This window comes from Microcebus murinus, chromosome 21 (assembly GCF_040939455.1).
Source record: "Microcebus murinus isolate Inina chromosome 21, M.murinus_Inina_mat1.0, whole genome shotgun sequence".
Taxonomy (NCBI): domain Eukaryota; kingdom Metazoa; phylum Chordata; class Mammalia; order Primates; family Cheirogaleidae; genus Microcebus; species Microcebus murinus.
The window spans coordinates 9,284,012-9,298,466 of record NC_134124.1 but is presented as its reverse complement, the minus strand read 5'-3'; the positions used below and the strand labels follow the sequence as shown (position 1 = coordinate 9,298,466).

Here is a 14,455-nt window from a genome sequence, read left to right as displayed (position 1 = left end):
GTGAAGTGTTGGGAGAAGGAGCCTCTGGAGAGAAAAAGCACCACTAGAGGAGGTGTCAATGGGTAGCTGAATATGTGAATGTGGAGTTTTGAGCCATGTCAGGGTTGTGGGGCCTGGCTTGGCCTAAGGAACCTTATGTGAGGAGGATGAGGACGGGGTGAGGATCCTCAGAGTTCTGGGGCTGGTAGATCTTGGGGTGCATGAAGGGAAGACTTATAAAGATGACGGGCTTTATGGGCAATAAGGCCCCTGGCACATGTCCTCCCAGCTCTACTTGCTGGTATCATTTAGTCTGCAGTGGGGCCCAGGATGTACCTTTCTTCCTCTGAGCGCTCCAGGCGTCTTTCTCACCCTGCTCACGCTGGCTTTTCCAGTTCAGTGGAAAAGGTCTGGGACCAGCTCGGTCTCCCTTCGTCAGAAGCATCTTCGTCCAGGTGTCCAGTGACTCAGTTTCTCTGGTCACACATTGAATTCCTCGCTATTCCTCATCCTTAGGTCAGGGACTGGTGATCTGCATATGTAAGTGAATAATTAGAAATAATTACAGGCTGAATCACTGGCTACATCAGAAACAGAACCCAGGCGTCTTGACTCAGAAGCCCTGGGTTCTCCAGACCGCCCAGGAGACGCTGCGTCCGCCCCGCCGCCCGGACCCTTCCGGGGTACTCGCAGCAACCACAGAGTATTTAGTTCCTATGCGGCCCCCTCGCGTTTCCGCGCCCTGCGAGTTGCCGGACGAGGAGTGGGCGGGACCGGGGCAGGTTAGGGGCGGGGCTGCACCGTGGGCGGGGCTTCCCCGAGTTCCGGAGTCGAGTCGCTGGCTGCCTTGGCCAGAGCGGAGATGCAGCCGCCGCCCCGAAAAGTGAGCTTGGCCCTGGAATGGGACTCCTGGCGGGCTGGGGGAGCCGGGGGAACTAGGCGGGCACCAGACTTGGGGTGGGAGACGGCAAGTGGCGTGGGGTCAGAGCCCAACCCAGAAGGAACCGAGGAAACAGCTCGGCTCCGCCCCCTCACCCCTGCGCGGAGTGTTTTTCAGGTCTCCGAGGGCTGAGGGCTTTCATTTTTCCCTTGTCCCCACAGGTGAAGCCGGCCCAGGAGGTGAAGCTTCGCTTCCTAGAACAGCTGAGCATCCTTCAGACCCGGCAGCAGAGGGAGGCGGATCTGCTGGAGGACATCAGGTAGCCGCGACCCCTTCACTTATACCCACCTTCACCGTGGCGCGCCACTCCCCCAACATGCATCTGCTGGGGTGGGGGGACGGGGGCAAGGAGCTCTCGGAACTGCCCATTCAGGGCCCTCACCCTAGGCCTGTCTCTCCAGATACTGGATAGCAGTGATCCCCACCCCACCCCTCACAGACATAAACACGCGGGGATCCTGCCTCAAACTCCTTGACTCCACACCACTCTTCCCACTCCCACAGTCGAGCTTAGGGCAGAATCCTCCTCCCTCGTCCAGACCTGTTGGAAGGCCAGCACATCCTATAACCAGGCTCCCATCACTTCTCACCTCTAAACCCACAGATGGACACCCTGGGGTGGGGAGGATCCTGCCTGGGCTCTGAGGTGAGGCTGTCTTGTGTCCTGGCTGCCTGAGGTTATCTCAAGGACTCCTTCTGTTCATTCCCGTTTCATTTGCGGGAGTCAAACTCTAGGAGCCTGCCTCTCCCCTTCCTCCTGTCCAGGCGAGGAGAGGACTAAGGGCGGGAGAATAGGACCAAACAGTAACCCTGCACCCTCACCCCAACCCCACCCTCAATCTCCACAGATCCTACAGCAAGCAGAGGGCAGCCATTGAACGGGAATATGGGCAGGTATGGGACTTTTCTCTGGACCTTCTCTCTTGTTCTAGCCTCCTTTACACCACCAGCAATGTCTCTCCATGAATATCTCTGTTGTGGTCAAGAGCAAATGCCTAGCATCAGACAGACTTGTGTCAAGTCTCTGCTGTGTACTTGTTAGCTGTGTGACGTTGGACAAGTTAAACCCTATTTAACCTTTCTTTGCCTCAGTTTCTTTCTCTGTAAAATGGGAAGAAGAATAATACCTTACCTTCATGTAGGATTGTTGTAACAAATAAATTAATGAATGTAAGGCATTTAGCAAAGCTAGTGTCCATAATATACATCCAAAGAATGATATTATTATACTCTCATCCCATATTCTCCCATTCAGGGTGGGTCTTTGAAAGGGAACTGGGTCTGTGATGGCTTTTTCACCAGGCACTCCAGAAACTGGCAGGGCTGTTCCTGAAGCGGGAAGGGTACCGGAGCGGGGAGATGGACAGCAGGTGGGTCCCATGGAGGGGGAGGGTCACAGGGGTCCAAAAGCGCTGGGGAGCTCAGCCCCAGGAACCTGTGGGGACGAAGGCCTAGTGAGCGGGGAGGGAACGTGAGCTGCAGGTAGAGCTGACACAGCAGCAGGAGAGGAGCTGACCCAGCAAGGACACTGTAGGTGGGGGCGGGGGGCATGAGTGAGCCTTGTGGCTGAGCTAATGGGCTGATCGATTGATGGGCTCCCAGACAAGGGGGGATGGGAAAGCATTCTGTCTCCCATGGTGTTGGAGGGGTCATCTCATGAAGCTGTGGGGTGTTCCCCTCCTCAACACAGATCTTCTCTGGGGAGGGGCAGGTCAGTGTTTGCTGCCTGGCGCTGCCTGCTGGATGCCACCGTGGCCGGGGGCCAAACCCGGCTCCAGGCGTCCGACCGATACCGTGACCTAGCAGGGGGCACAGGGCGGAGTGCCAAGGAGCAGGTGCTTAGGAAGGTATGGCTCAGTGGATGGGTTGAGGGACGAGCTGGCTTGGGATCAGAGGTGGTCCCGGTCAGGACTTTGTGTGTCAAATGCTGCTAGGGAACTGAGAACCTCCAGAGGGCGCAGGCTGAGGTGCTGCAGTCTGTCCGGGAGCTGAGCCGAAGTCAGAAGCTGTATGGGCAGCGGGAACGTGTGTGGGCCTTGGCACAGGAGAAGGCAGCTGATGTCCAGGCCAGGTGGGGTCACCGGAGTTAGGAAGCCCAAGGTGGGGGGGATGGGGAGGTGTGGGGGTGGTGTCAAGGCACCAAAGCTGGGTCTGACTCTGACTCCTCTGTCTTGTCTGCGTAGGCTGAACCGAAATGACCATGGGATCTTCCACTCTCGGACCAGTCTCCAGAAGCTGAGCACCAAGGTTTGGGAGATGAGAGCATGAGTGTGGGGGCAGGAAAGAGGTAGGCAGAATACTCTAGTGGTTTGGAACCCAGGGGCTTAAGTATGAGAGACTAGGTTGAATCCAGGCTCCTCTACTTTCTAGGTGGGTGACCTAGGTTGACTTACTTGATCTCTCTGAACCTCATTTTCTTCATCTGTAAAATGGAAATAATACCTTTCTTTTTCATTCCTTTATTATGCATTTATTGAGGACCGCTGTGTACTAGGCACTGTTCTAAATACTGGAGACCCAGTGGAGAACACTGCCAGTGGCATTTCTGCCCTCATAGCCTGGTTAAGGGAGATAGAGAGTGAATAAATAAATAAATAGATTAAGATGAAAATAAAACAAGGTGCTATGATAAAGAGTAATGATTTAGAGGAGTGTAATTTAGGAGGAAACCTTTCTGAACAGGTGGCCTGAGTATTAAGAAGGAGCTAGGCATGCAGAGATCTAGGGGAAGAACATTCCAGGGAGAGGAAACGGTGAGTGCAAAGGCTTTGAGGTGGGAATAACTTTGTAGGCTAAAGGAACTGAGAGACGGCTAGTGGGGCTGGAGCACTGTGAGCAAGGGGATAAGCACTTGAAAAGAGGTCAGGGAGGTTGAAGGGGCCAACTTATGTTGGACTTGGTGGACCATGGTAAGGAACAGTTGGGATTTTATTTTAAACATGTGCAAAAGCCACTAGAGGATTTTGAGTAGGAGTTATGAGTATGTGATATTTATTTAGTGTAGTGCCAGGCACAGAGTAAGCACTCAATAATGTGAGAATCCCTTCTGGATCTGGGTTCTCAGTTGGTCTTGGAAAGACCCTAGGAGTCCAGAGCTCCCTGTCAACATCTGTTTCCCCTCCTAGCTATCTGCTCAGTCAGCCCAGTACTCCCAGCAGCTGAGAGCGGCCCGCAATGAGTACCTGCTCAACTTGGTGGCCACCAATGCCCACCTTGATCATTACTACCAGGAGGAACTGCCAGCCATGCTCAAGGCCAGTCTTAACCCAGACACCCCTGCCCCTCAGCAGGGAGAGAGGGGAGGACCCATTCCCCATGAGGCTGGGTGGTGCTAGGGGTCTAGCATCCTTACAGTGGGTAGGAGATATATACTTGGGTTCTGGTTCTTCTTTTAATTGGCTGCATGACATTGTACAGGACACGTAACCCTTCTGAAGCCCAGATTCCTTATCAGGGATGACCCCTGCTCTGCCTACTTTATAACATTAATGGGACTTAAAGGGGGGAACAGATGTGAAAGTGGTTTTTAAAATACTAAGTGCTCTGCACATATAAGTGTCTTCCTCATGAAGAATGTTGTGCTTCTTCCCTCCCTCCCTTACTTCATGCCTATCATCCATCCAAATCTGGCCTGAAAGCCTGCTTTGCAGTAGAGGCCTGGAGGAAGGGTGGCGTCATTATCTCGGGGTTCTCTCCAGGCCCTGGTCAGTGAGCTGTCAGAACACTTGAGGGACCCTCTGACCTCACTGAGCCGCACTGAGCTGGAAGCCGCAGAGATGGTCCTGGAGCATGCCCGCCGTGGAGGACAGGCAAGCTCCCAGGTGAGGGCTGTGGCCTGTAAGAGCTTCCTTCTTACCTTGTCATCTTTCTTCCAAGAGGTAGCTGGGGACAGGGTTGGAGAAGGAACCAGTGAATCAAACTTTGACTTTCCCCAACCCTAGGTAAGTTGGGAGCAGGATCTGAAGTTTCTTCAGGACCCTGGAGTATTTTCCCCCACCCCACCTCAGCAGTTTCAGCCAGCAGGGACTGATCAGGTGAGACCTCCCTGCTTGCTGGACCCAGGCCACCTGGGAACAGGACTGTGGTTTAGCCTCCTCTATTATCATTGTCTTGGTGTTAACTTAGTATTAAGCCCTAAAGAGGGGTTTCAGAACTCTAGTTCACTTCCCTTGCACCAGGACGCAAAAAACACACTCCAGTCCACCTTTCAGTCACTTCATGCTGTCCCTTTCATTCCACGTCTGTCCCTCAACCTGGATCCCATTTCTGGAACTCTTTGTCTCTGTCCTTGGAGGTCAAGACAAAGAGAGGAAAAAGGAGGGAACTGGAAAGCAGCAGCACCCTGAGGTCCTCCTCACAGCACCCCCTGTCCTTTTCAGGTGTGTTCGCTGGAGGGGGGAGCAGAAGGCGTGGCTGGGGAGAGTGGCCTGGAGAAAGAGGTTCAGCGCTGGACGAGCCGAGCTGCACGCGACTACAAGATCCAGAACCATGGGCATCGGGTGAGGTGGGGGTGCAAGTGTCGTGTGCACCTTCTTGTGTCAGCGAGAAGAGCTGAGAGAGGGGGATTCTGGAGCCATTGGGGGTGTCTTGGAGCTACAGACTGGAGGGGAGGGAAGGGTATTTTAAGGCAGCAGTATGGCACAGTAGTTAAGAGCACAGCTTTTGGAGCTAGCCCTACCTGGGTTCAAATTCTCTTCTGTTGCTTTCTAGTTTTGTAATCCTGAGTAAGGGAGTGACTTAACCTCTCTGGACTTCAGTTTCCTCATCACCAAAGTAGGGCTTATAATAGCACCCACCTCACAGGGAAGATTAAATGACATAATACATGTGATGCAATTAGCAGAGTACTAGGCCCCTGGTAAGTTATGCCCCACAGTATCTCCACCCACCCTGTTCTCCGCCTTCCCAACCAGGTGCTACAGCGACTGGAGCAGAGGCGACAGCAAGCTTCTGAGCGGGAGGCTCCAGGCATAGAACAGCGGCTACAGGAAGTGAGGGAGAGCGTCCGGCGGGCACAAGTAAGGCAGAGCCATAGGGGTTAGAGCCACTGAGATCCCACCTTCTCAGGCAACCCCCGCTACACTCCTCTTTCTGCTGATGGGGAGGGCATAGTGGGGAGGGGGGAGGTAGAGAGTAGACCCAGTTGGCCGGGGTCCACTAACTTCCCTTCTCCCCATGCCAGGTGAGCCAGGTGAAGGGGGCTGCCCGGCTGGCCCTGCTGCAGAGAGCTGGCCTGGATGTGCAGCGCTGGCTGAAGCCAGCTATGACTCAGGCTCAGGATGAGGTGGAGCAGGAGCGACGGCTCAGCGAGGCTCGGTTGTCCCAGAGGGACCTCTCTCCCACCGTGAGTTCCTCCCCGGACCCTACCCATACACACCCCAGGAGGGTAAATCTCCCCGACTTCCCTTATAGGGAAAGTAGACCCTATAAAATTGGAGTCACGATAATACCTAACTCAAAGGGTGTTGTAAGGTTTAAGTGAAATCATGCATGTATAATTCTTTGCACAGTTTCTGGAATAGAGAGTCCTCAATAAATTTTATTATGAGAATAATATGGTGGTTAAGAAGTAAGATGCTGGGGAGAGTCTGCAAGTGGTTTAGGTACCAACCACTCCACTCACTACGTGTACGAACTTGGAAAGTGACTTACCTTTCTGAGCCTCAGTATCCTCATCTGTAAAATGAGGTTTATAGTTGTATAATGTAACACTGGGTCATTATGAAGATTAAATGAGACAATACACATAACATAATTAGCATTGTGCCTGGCACATAGTAAGCACTCAATTACTGTTATTGTGCTATTGTCGTTAGTATCGTCCTGCTCTGTGGTGATTTTGGTTTGATCCACGGTGTCCTTTACGGGTAGGAGGGAGGAGTGGGAGATGCGATACCAGCAGTACTGGAGAGCAGGCCCCGTGATCATGTCTGTCCTCTTTCTCTCCAGGCTGAGGATGCTGAGCTCTCTGACTTTGAGGAATGTGAGGAGACAGGGGAGCTCTTTGAGGAGCCTGCCCCCCAAGCTTTGGCCACCAGGCCCCTCCCCTGCCCTGCACATGTAGTGTTCAGCTATCAGGTGTGAATGGGGCTGGGGACCTCAGACGGGCAAGGGTGGGGGAAAGCCAAGTCCTGAATCCTTCCTTGTGGGGCCCAGGCAGGGCGTGAGGATGAGCTGACCATCACGGAGGGTGAGTGGCTGGAGGTCATAGAGGAGGGAGATGCTGACGAATGGGTCAAGGTGGGTATGGGGCCCTGGGTTCTGATCTGGGGTTGGGGGCAGTGGGAGGGACTTCTCTGTGGCCCCCAAGGACCCATCCAGGTGAAGCTAGAAGCGTGAGTGGAGGAGAGCCAGGGCCATGACTGCTTAGGTGAGTCTGACATCTGTTCACATTGCTGGGGGAGCAGGCTCGGAACCAGCACGGTGAGGTAGGCTTTGTCCCTGAGCGGTATCTCAACTTCCCGGACCTCTTCCTTCCCGAGAGTGGCCTTGACAGCGACAATCCCTCAGGGGCAGAGCCCACAGGTAAGAAAAGGAAATTCTGAGTTAGGAGGGCCTGGGTATGGAGAAGAGTTATTGGGTGGTGTGGCCCTGGGGTGCCATAGTTTGGGGCACTGACACCTGCTCTCGCTCTCTCTCTCTCACCATCTCTCCTGGGCCTCTATAGCATTCCTGGCTCGTGCCCTGTACAGCTACACAGGACAGAGTGCAGAGGAGCTGAGCTTCCCTGAAGGGGCCCTCATCCGTCTGCTGCCGCGGGCCCAAGATGGAGTGGATGACGGCTTCTGGAGGGGAGAATTTGGGGGCCATGTTGGGGTCTTCCCCTCCCTGCTGGTGGAGGAGCTGCTGGGCCCCCCAGGGCCACCTGAACTGTCTGACTCTGAACAGGTAAGGCTTCGTTTTCCCTGAATCCTCAGGCACTTTTGGGTTGACCCTCCCTCCCCAGTAAAGCCCCATATTCATTTTAATGGGCCTGCTCCTCCCAGGTTCACTTTTTATAATGTCCTGGTTCTCTCCATCTTCTTTGGCGGGGCAGAGAAAAAGGAAACCCAGGCAGCCCTCATAGGAGTTTGGAGGTGCTACTTTAGTACTGCATAAATCTGAGTGGAAATTTCTATTGCATGACTTGGGCAGTGATTTTAACCTCTCTGAGTAGAGGGAATTGGGGGCTCTTGTTTTTTCACATGTAAAATGGGGTTAACAATACCTGCTACATCAGGCTCACTATCATGATTAGAGATAATAGAGGTAAAGCCCTTAGCACAGTGGCACACAGGTGGTGTCTGAACATACAATACCTATTGTTATGTATGTATAGCAGGAAGAGCATAGGAGTGGGCGTCAGAGATCTGGGTTCTAGCCAGCACTCTGCCACTAACTGGCTCTATGATCTTGGACAGATGGCTTAACCTGAGTCTCACCTCTAACACAGGAGTCATAAAAATGCCTACCTGATGAGGCAGTGGTGAGGACTGAATGAATTAGTTCATGTGAAATGCTGGCAGAACACTTGAGACATAGTAAGTGTTCAAAACAAACTGACTGTTGAACTATATATCAACTACAACCCTCACCTGAATACAAGCGGTTGGCTACTTCCTGTACTGGGTAGTGGTGAGGCAGGAGTTAAAGGTGGAATGAGAGGAAAAGCTGGTGAAACCTTCCCACATGCCAGTAATAACTCTGTGCCCACCCTACCCCCAGACATTGCCGTCCCCTTCTCCTCCCAGCTTCTCCCCACCTGCACCCACTTCTGCGCTGGATGGACCCCCTGCACCTGTCCTGCCTGGGGGTGAGTAGAGGGAATTGGGGAATCTGGGGGGATAACAGATAGGAAGGAGGAGGAAGCTTGGACTCATAGGTCACATGGCGTTCCTTTTCGTGCCCCCAGGCACCTTGCAATAAGGTCCCTACAGCTTGATGGTGAGAAGAGCTTGCCTGGGCTTTAGAACCAGGATGACTGTTCAAATCCTGCTCTTTCACTTCTGAGTGTGTGACTTGAGGTGGGATGTTTAACCTGTCTGGGCCTCAGTTTGTGTTCTTCATAAAGTGTGAGAGTTAAAAAAAAAAAAAGATGTCTGTAGAGTACACTAATAGTCACTGTTTTATCATTACTGTTTTAAAAATTAGCCAACTTCCCTCACTGTGGTCTCCTAATATGCACTTTTTGCTCTTAGTGTCTTTGAATCCTACAAATAGTTAGGTTTGTGTGATCATTTTTTCTTTTGGAATGCACACCTTTTCTAAAACCTTCTGGTACTTTCCACCTTCTCCACAGGGAGTTTCCCTCCCTGATGACCCCCCACCCCCACCTAGGTCACCACCATCTCCAGCACCCCTAGTCATTTCTTGTGTTGGTTGATGTTTCATCCCTGGGTTCCTGACAGCCACTGGAGGTGGGAGTATTGTGTATCCCACCTCTTTCTTTGGTACCTTGAACAGAGCTGATTATATAGCAGTTTGCCCAGTAAGTGTTGAGGATGGATAGATTGATGGATTTTATGATCTAGGACAGTGTCTGTTAATTTAACAAGTATTTATAGAATGCCACTGTCCTAAGTGCTAGAGATACAGCACTGAACAAAACAAAATCTGAAGACTTATGATCTTGTTTCCAGACAAAGTCCTGGACTTCCCTGGACTCCTGGACATGATGGCACCTCGACTCAGGCCGGTAAGGGTCCTTGCCTTGGAGGAGATTTTATGCAGAGGGGTCATTCCAGTTGGTCCTGCTTTGTCTGCGGGGCTGAGGAAATGGACAGGAATACCTGCAATGGAGGACTCTGGAGCACTAACTACGTGTTTCCTCCTACAGATGCGTCCACCACCTCCCCCGCCAGCTAAAGCCCCGGATCCTGGGCACCCAGATTCCCTCACCTGAAGGCTGGGGGATCACCACCCCCAGTGATGCTGCTGCCCTTATCTCCATGCTGCCAGAGCCAGACCACCAAAAGCTGAAATCTCCCTTATTTCTAGGGGTAGAAACTTCCCCTTTCCCTATTTCTGGGACTGGAACCCACTCCTTTTTCCCCATTGTCCCCCTGCCGTCTCTAGGGCTAGAACTATCCTTTTCTCTTCTGCCACCATCGTATCTCCAGGGCAGTGACACACCCTGACGTCTCTGGGGCTGGAACCTATCCCGCAAAGTCTTGAGTGGCTCCAGTCCATCTATGTCTCCACCCGGGCTCTGTGACCCACCCAACTCTGGATGCCAGGGTCACTGGGGTTGGGGGTAGGAGAAGAACAGGCCTTGGGAGTCAGAAGGAGCTGGAGCCAGTATGCAAAGCAGCTGTAATAGTCTGAGCGGATTTATTGACAGTGAATAAAGGGCATGAAGGCCGAGCAAGAGCCTGGGCCTCTTGTGCCAAGAGGGCAGGGGCCCTAAGGTGCTATTGCTTTAGGGGCCCACCAGGGGCAGGGGCCTGCTCCCAGCTGCCACGCTCTGGCATATGGAGCAAGGTGTTGGGGAAGGCAGGTCAGGCAGCCTGTTGGCAGGCAGGGGAAAGGAAAAGAGAGTGAGGGGCTAGGTATGGGGGGAACCTCTCCTGAGGTCCCCCAGCCTGAGACCGTGCAACTCCAGGTGGAAATAGAGCTGGTCCCTCAGCTGGGGAGCAGTGCTGTCCAGTGGAGGGGAGGGCCTTCATGCCCACCCACTCCCTGGCCCTGCCAGCTGGTGGTCCATCAGCGCAATGAAGAATGAGGCTTGGAGGAGAGGAAGAGTAACAGTGTTGCTTCCTGTTCAAGCACTGTCCCAGTTTTACCCCAGTGGCTGCAGGACCTTCCCTGTCCCTGGAGCATATATCCACTCCCACCACCAAACCAAGGAATTTATAGCAAAGACTAAGCCTGCAGTTCACCCTGGGGGTTCAGGGAGCTGATAGGCTTACATAGTTTAAGTAGGTGATGGGAGGATGAGATTACCTGACTTAGGGCTCAGGCAGACTCACCTCACATACCTCCTGCTCCCCGTGGTGGAGACCCCTGAAAGGGGAGAGGTCAATGGGAGAACAGGAGGTAGGTCATTTCAGTGCCCGCAGAGTAGGGGACAATAATTGCTGAGCCCACCATAGCCCACTGCAGCCCTGGCCATGGCTTCATACCTGGTGCTCTGAGGTGTCTGGTTTGCTTGGCTGTCCATTTGCCTCTTGCGTGGGCAGCCCTGGGCTTGGGCCCCTTCTTCCAGTCCTCGGTGTTGGCTCTGCAGAGGCTCCAGGCTTCCCCTCAAGTGCACAAGGGACTAGGCTGCTGTCCCTGAGTCCCCCATTCTGCACTGTGGGGCTGGCTAGGGCTTGGGGCTGTGGCCTCTCAGGGGGCAGCCTATCTATGGCAGGTATTCCTGCCCTGGGCTGTCCTCCCCCAGGCCCCTGGCCACCCCCTGGGTCTGGCCCCACACCAGAGCCCCAGCTCCTGTCTGTGGGGGAACCATCACGATGTTCATGTAGCCCGTAGCGCCTCTCAATATGTGTCACCCGGAACCTGGGAGGGGATGTAACACGAGGACTTAAGATCTCAATTCAGAAGCTGCTGTCCTTCCCTCAGACCAGGGACATCCTGGGTTTGATGGCCACCTCCCTCTGGCCTAAGGCAAGGGAGGTCTTCTCAGATTGTGGGGCACATTGTGCAGCCTGCCTCCTGCTGCAGTTCCCAGTCCAGGAGGAAAGAGCTGGGGCCTACCTCTGGGGTCAGGTGCTGGATCATTGGGGCCCCCACCTCAACCTCCCTTTCCCTGGAGCACTCTATCCCCACCTGCCCACGGAGAACACGGTGGTCTCTCCAGTCCGGGGGCGGCTTTTTCCTTCCTTGGAGCGGCCCTGGCGGACAAGTGGGGGCCTCTTGCTGCGGCTGCAGTGGATGCAAGGGGCTGCAGAGCCCAGGTGCACTGTGTGATGATGGGAGGGCGTTCCATCCTGCAGGCTGGAGGTGGCATCCACGCTGGACAGTAGGGAGTAGGGGAGCAGGGGTAACATTTCCATTTCCTGTCTGGGATGTTTCTTCCTGTTCTTTCAGCATGCTCCTTAAACCCCCCAGCAGCCCCACTTTTCCCAGGCCCCAACACTCCTCTTTATCTAATAAATTCATTATTAGGATGTTATTGACCATGTGTTCTTCCTCTCAGGGCTATTTGCTAAAAGGATGGCAATGCTTAACCCAAAGGAGTGGCACTAGAGGTGAACATTAGGCTTGATATCTAGATGGCAGATAGGGTTTGAAGGAATCAGGATTTCTATAAAACTTTCTTTTGGTAAGTTAGCCTGTCCTGTCCAAACCCCAACCCCAAACATGCAAGGAGACTGGGAGAGGATTGTGCTGGAGGAGAGGGTACTCTCCAAGGCAAGCAAAGTCATGCTGACCCTTGTTTCCAGCTCACCTGGACAACTGCACTGTCCCTTCTCCTTCACTGTCCCCCAGCATCTCCTTCAAGGCCTCAGCATTAGCTGAGGGGAGAAGGGAAAGAGGGAGTCAGTGGAGGTGGAGGTCAGAGCAAGAGAAAGTTGGGGGAGGGGGAAGCAAGTGGCCAGCCTAGACCCACCTTCATTTTGGATGATGCAGCGAACAATCCTCTCTACTGTGTCTTCATTCATGTCATCGTCCTCAGCTGAAGGATGAAAGAAGTTGGCAAGGAAGCAGGAATGAGTCAGCTTTGGGGGAACATTACCCAGTGGCCCCCATGGCTTATTGCTCAAGACATACCCCTTTACCTTTTTGCCATCACACTGGCCTTTAGCATCTCAGGGGCCAGAAAGGATGGGGATGTCAGTAGGAGCCCAAGACTACCATCAGTGGACCCTTCCTGCCCATGCTGCCTTCCCTAGATTTGCTTTTGGGGTGGTGGTACCCCACTTGCTGACCTAAGAATGCATCACTAGGCTTCCTGTAGGCTTAACTGGGATTTGGCCTGGGTCTGTGGGCCTGGGAGGCAGAAAGGTGTGGGGAGAGGGGTAAGGAAGAAAGGTGACTGAGCCAGGGTTCCAGACTCCTCACTCACGGGCCTGAAGCTGGGCGTCGTCAGGCTCTGAGCTCCTCGACGTACGGCAGCGATAGCCCTTCTTCTTGAGCACGTGGCAGATCATGAAGCCTACGAGGCCCATGAGGAAGAAGACCAGCACAAGCAGGAAGAGCATGTACAGTCCATGCTGGGGCGGCTCCAGGTCAGGCTGTGGTTCCGACATGAGGCCCTGGGGGGCGAGCGCGGGCCAGGGCGCCTCCTGGGTTTAGGGGGCTGCAGCTGGGGATGGGGGAGGGGTAGGAATGCCATCCTCAAGATCGGAAACAAGCACATCTCAAGAAATCCGGCCCCACCCCCTACCCAACTAGGGAGCTGTCCGGGCCAGGGGTGCTGCTTCGCCAATACCGCCTGGGGCAGGAGGTCAGACGGAGGCCGCTCAAGCCCTCTTCCATGACCCTGGTCCTGCTTCCCCGACGCCCAGAGCGTTCCCCTTTCCAGCTCGTCCGCGCTTCCGTCCCTCCCAAGGACACTGCAGCGCGAGATGGGACGGAATTCTTAGGCGGCGGGAGCAGAAATCGCGCCTGAGTCAGCGTCTGCACCTCCTCTGCGCTGGCCTGAGTCAGGCCTCTGCAGCCCCCTCTCCTGCCTGTACTCCCGCACCTCTCCCCTTTCCGTTCCCCCCACCCTGACCACCTGGCCCACCCGGTACCGGTGATTTGGTTCCGGCTCCGGCTTCTCCTCGGGTTCCGGCTTCAGGGGTGTCCTAGTCCGGCTCAGGGCCCCCGACGCCCTCCCGGAGCTCATCCCTTGATTCCTCCCCCTCCCCCCTTCGCCGCCTCACCGGCTCCGGGCTGTGGCTGCGGATACCGGTGCCGCGGCCGGCGGGGGGGAGGGAAGGATGGAGAGGGGTGCGGGTTTTTTGGGAGCGGCGGCAGGCTTCGGACAACTCCGGGCCTGGGTTGGAGGAGATGGGCGCCTCCGCAACCGCCCTGGCTTCCCAAATGCTTTTGCCGGTCGCCGGCCCAGGACCAAGGGGCGGAGCGCAGGTGTGCGGGGCGGAGAGCGTGAGCCTTGCGCGCGTGTGAGCGCAAGTGGGGTGTGCGCGTGACTGCGCCGGGCCCCCCCGGGGGGAATGTGCGGCGCTTAGTCTGGGTCCGGGCGGGGGACAGGCGGTCCGGCGAGGGTGTTCTCCACTGTCTATCGCGCACGCCTGGCGCTGCTCCTGCCCTCAGATGCCCGGACCGAGAGGATAGTCAGGAATCTTCCCAGCGGGCGCGGGGAAGCTGGCTTTCTGCACCCGAGAGGGGCGGCGTGGCTGGATCTTCGGAGCTTCCTTGAGAGGTGACCACGGCCTGCGCCCCGTTTGGGGCTAGTGGCTGGATGAGATGGCTCGGCTTCCCGAGAATAAGACCCCTGCCGGGAAAGAAATGGCCCTCGCATCCTAGAGCGGCGCTACCGCTTGCCCAGCCTAAGCCCGGGCGCTCAAACTCCAACTGCTGGGAGAGCCGAGCGCGGCGCGGGGCGGGGCTGGCTCCCCAGGGGGCGTGGCTCTGGGCGTGGTCTCGGGGGCGGGGCCTGGGCCTCCCGGT

General features: G+C 55.1%; 2 protein-coding genes across 5 annotated transcripts; one reads left to right on the top strand and one right to left on the bottom strand.

The window, feature by feature from the left end:
• The first annotated feature begins 792 nt into the window (after window positions 1-792).
• On the top strand, window positions 793-12,011 carry FCHSD1 (FCH and double SH3 domains 1). Of its 3 annotated transcripts, none has more exons than XM_012749001.2 (20): window positions 793-862; window positions 1,081-1,178; window positions 1,768-1,813; window positions 2,222-2,289; window positions 2,631-2,766; window positions 2,854-2,990; window positions 3,103-3,166; window positions 4,045-4,173; window positions 4,618-4,740; window positions 4,861-4,953; window positions 5,299-5,418; window positions 5,833-5,937; window positions 6,102-6,263; window positions 6,869-6,997; window positions 7,076-7,159; window positions 7,327-7,444; window positions 7,587-7,807; window positions 8,624-8,711; window positions 9,538-9,593; window positions 9,735-12,011. In XM_012749001.2, the coding sequence occupies exons 1-20, from the start codon at window positions 842-844 to the stop codon at window positions 9,798-9,800; spliced, it is 2,064 nt and encodes a 687-aa protein (XP_012604455.1). In that variant the 5' UTR covers window positions 793-841; the 3' UTR covers window positions 9,801-12,011. The 3 variants fall into 3 exon arrangements, with proteins under 3 accessions (XP_012604455.1, XP_012604456.2, XP_012604454.1); XM_012749002.2 differs by having other exon boundaries at window positions 2,610-2,766; window positions 8,650-8,711; XM_012749000.2 differs by having other exon boundaries at window positions 2,610-2,766.
• RELL2 (RELT like 2) lies at window positions 10,484-14,412 on the bottom strand. 2 transcript variants are annotated; one of them, XM_012749004.3, is made up of 8 exons: window positions 13,569-14,412; window positions 12,906-13,145; window positions 12,450-12,515; window positions 12,288-12,354; window positions 11,666-11,851; window positions 11,020-11,395; window positions 10,867-10,900; window positions 10,484-10,621 (listed from the first exon to the last, which is right to left on the bottom strand). In XM_012749004.3, the coding sequence occupies exons 2-7, from the start codon at window positions 13,087-13,089 to the stop codon at window positions 10,868-10,870; spliced, it is 912 nt and encodes a 303-aa protein (XP_012604458.1). In that variant the 5' UTR covers window positions 13,090-13,145; window positions 13,569-14,412; the 3' UTR covers window positions 10,484-10,621; window position 10,867. The 2 variants fall into 2 exon arrangements, with proteins under 2 accessions (XP_012604458.1, XP_012604460.1); XM_012749006.3 differs by having other exon boundaries at window positions 13,576-14,412.
• Window positions 14,413-14,455: the final 43 nt, after the last annotated feature.

Coding starts and splice junctions, on each gene's coding strand:
- RELL2 (XM_012749004.3), bottom strand. CDS start 13,089: ATGTCGGAACCACAGCCTGACCTGGAGCCGCCCCAGCATGGACTGTAC. Junction 11,852..12,287: donor GGGACAGTGCAGTTGTCCAG/GTGAGCTGGAAA, acceptor CCTACTGTCCAG/CGTGGATGCCACCTCCAGCC. Junction 11,396..11,665: donor ACCGTGTTCTCCGTGGGCAG/GTGGGGATAGAG, acceptor ATCCCCTCCCAG/GTTCCGGGTGACACATATTG.
- FCHSD1 (XM_012749000.2), top strand. CDS start 842: ATGCAGCCGCCGCCCCGAAAA. Junction 2,991..3,102: donor GCAGCTGATGTCCAGGCCAG/GTGGGGTCACCG, acceptor TTGTCTGCGTAG/GCTGAACCGAAATGACCATG. Junction 6,264..6,868: donor AGAGGGACCTCTCTCCCACC/GTGAGTTCCTCC, acceptor CTTTCTCTCCAG/GCTGAGGATGCTGAGCTCTC.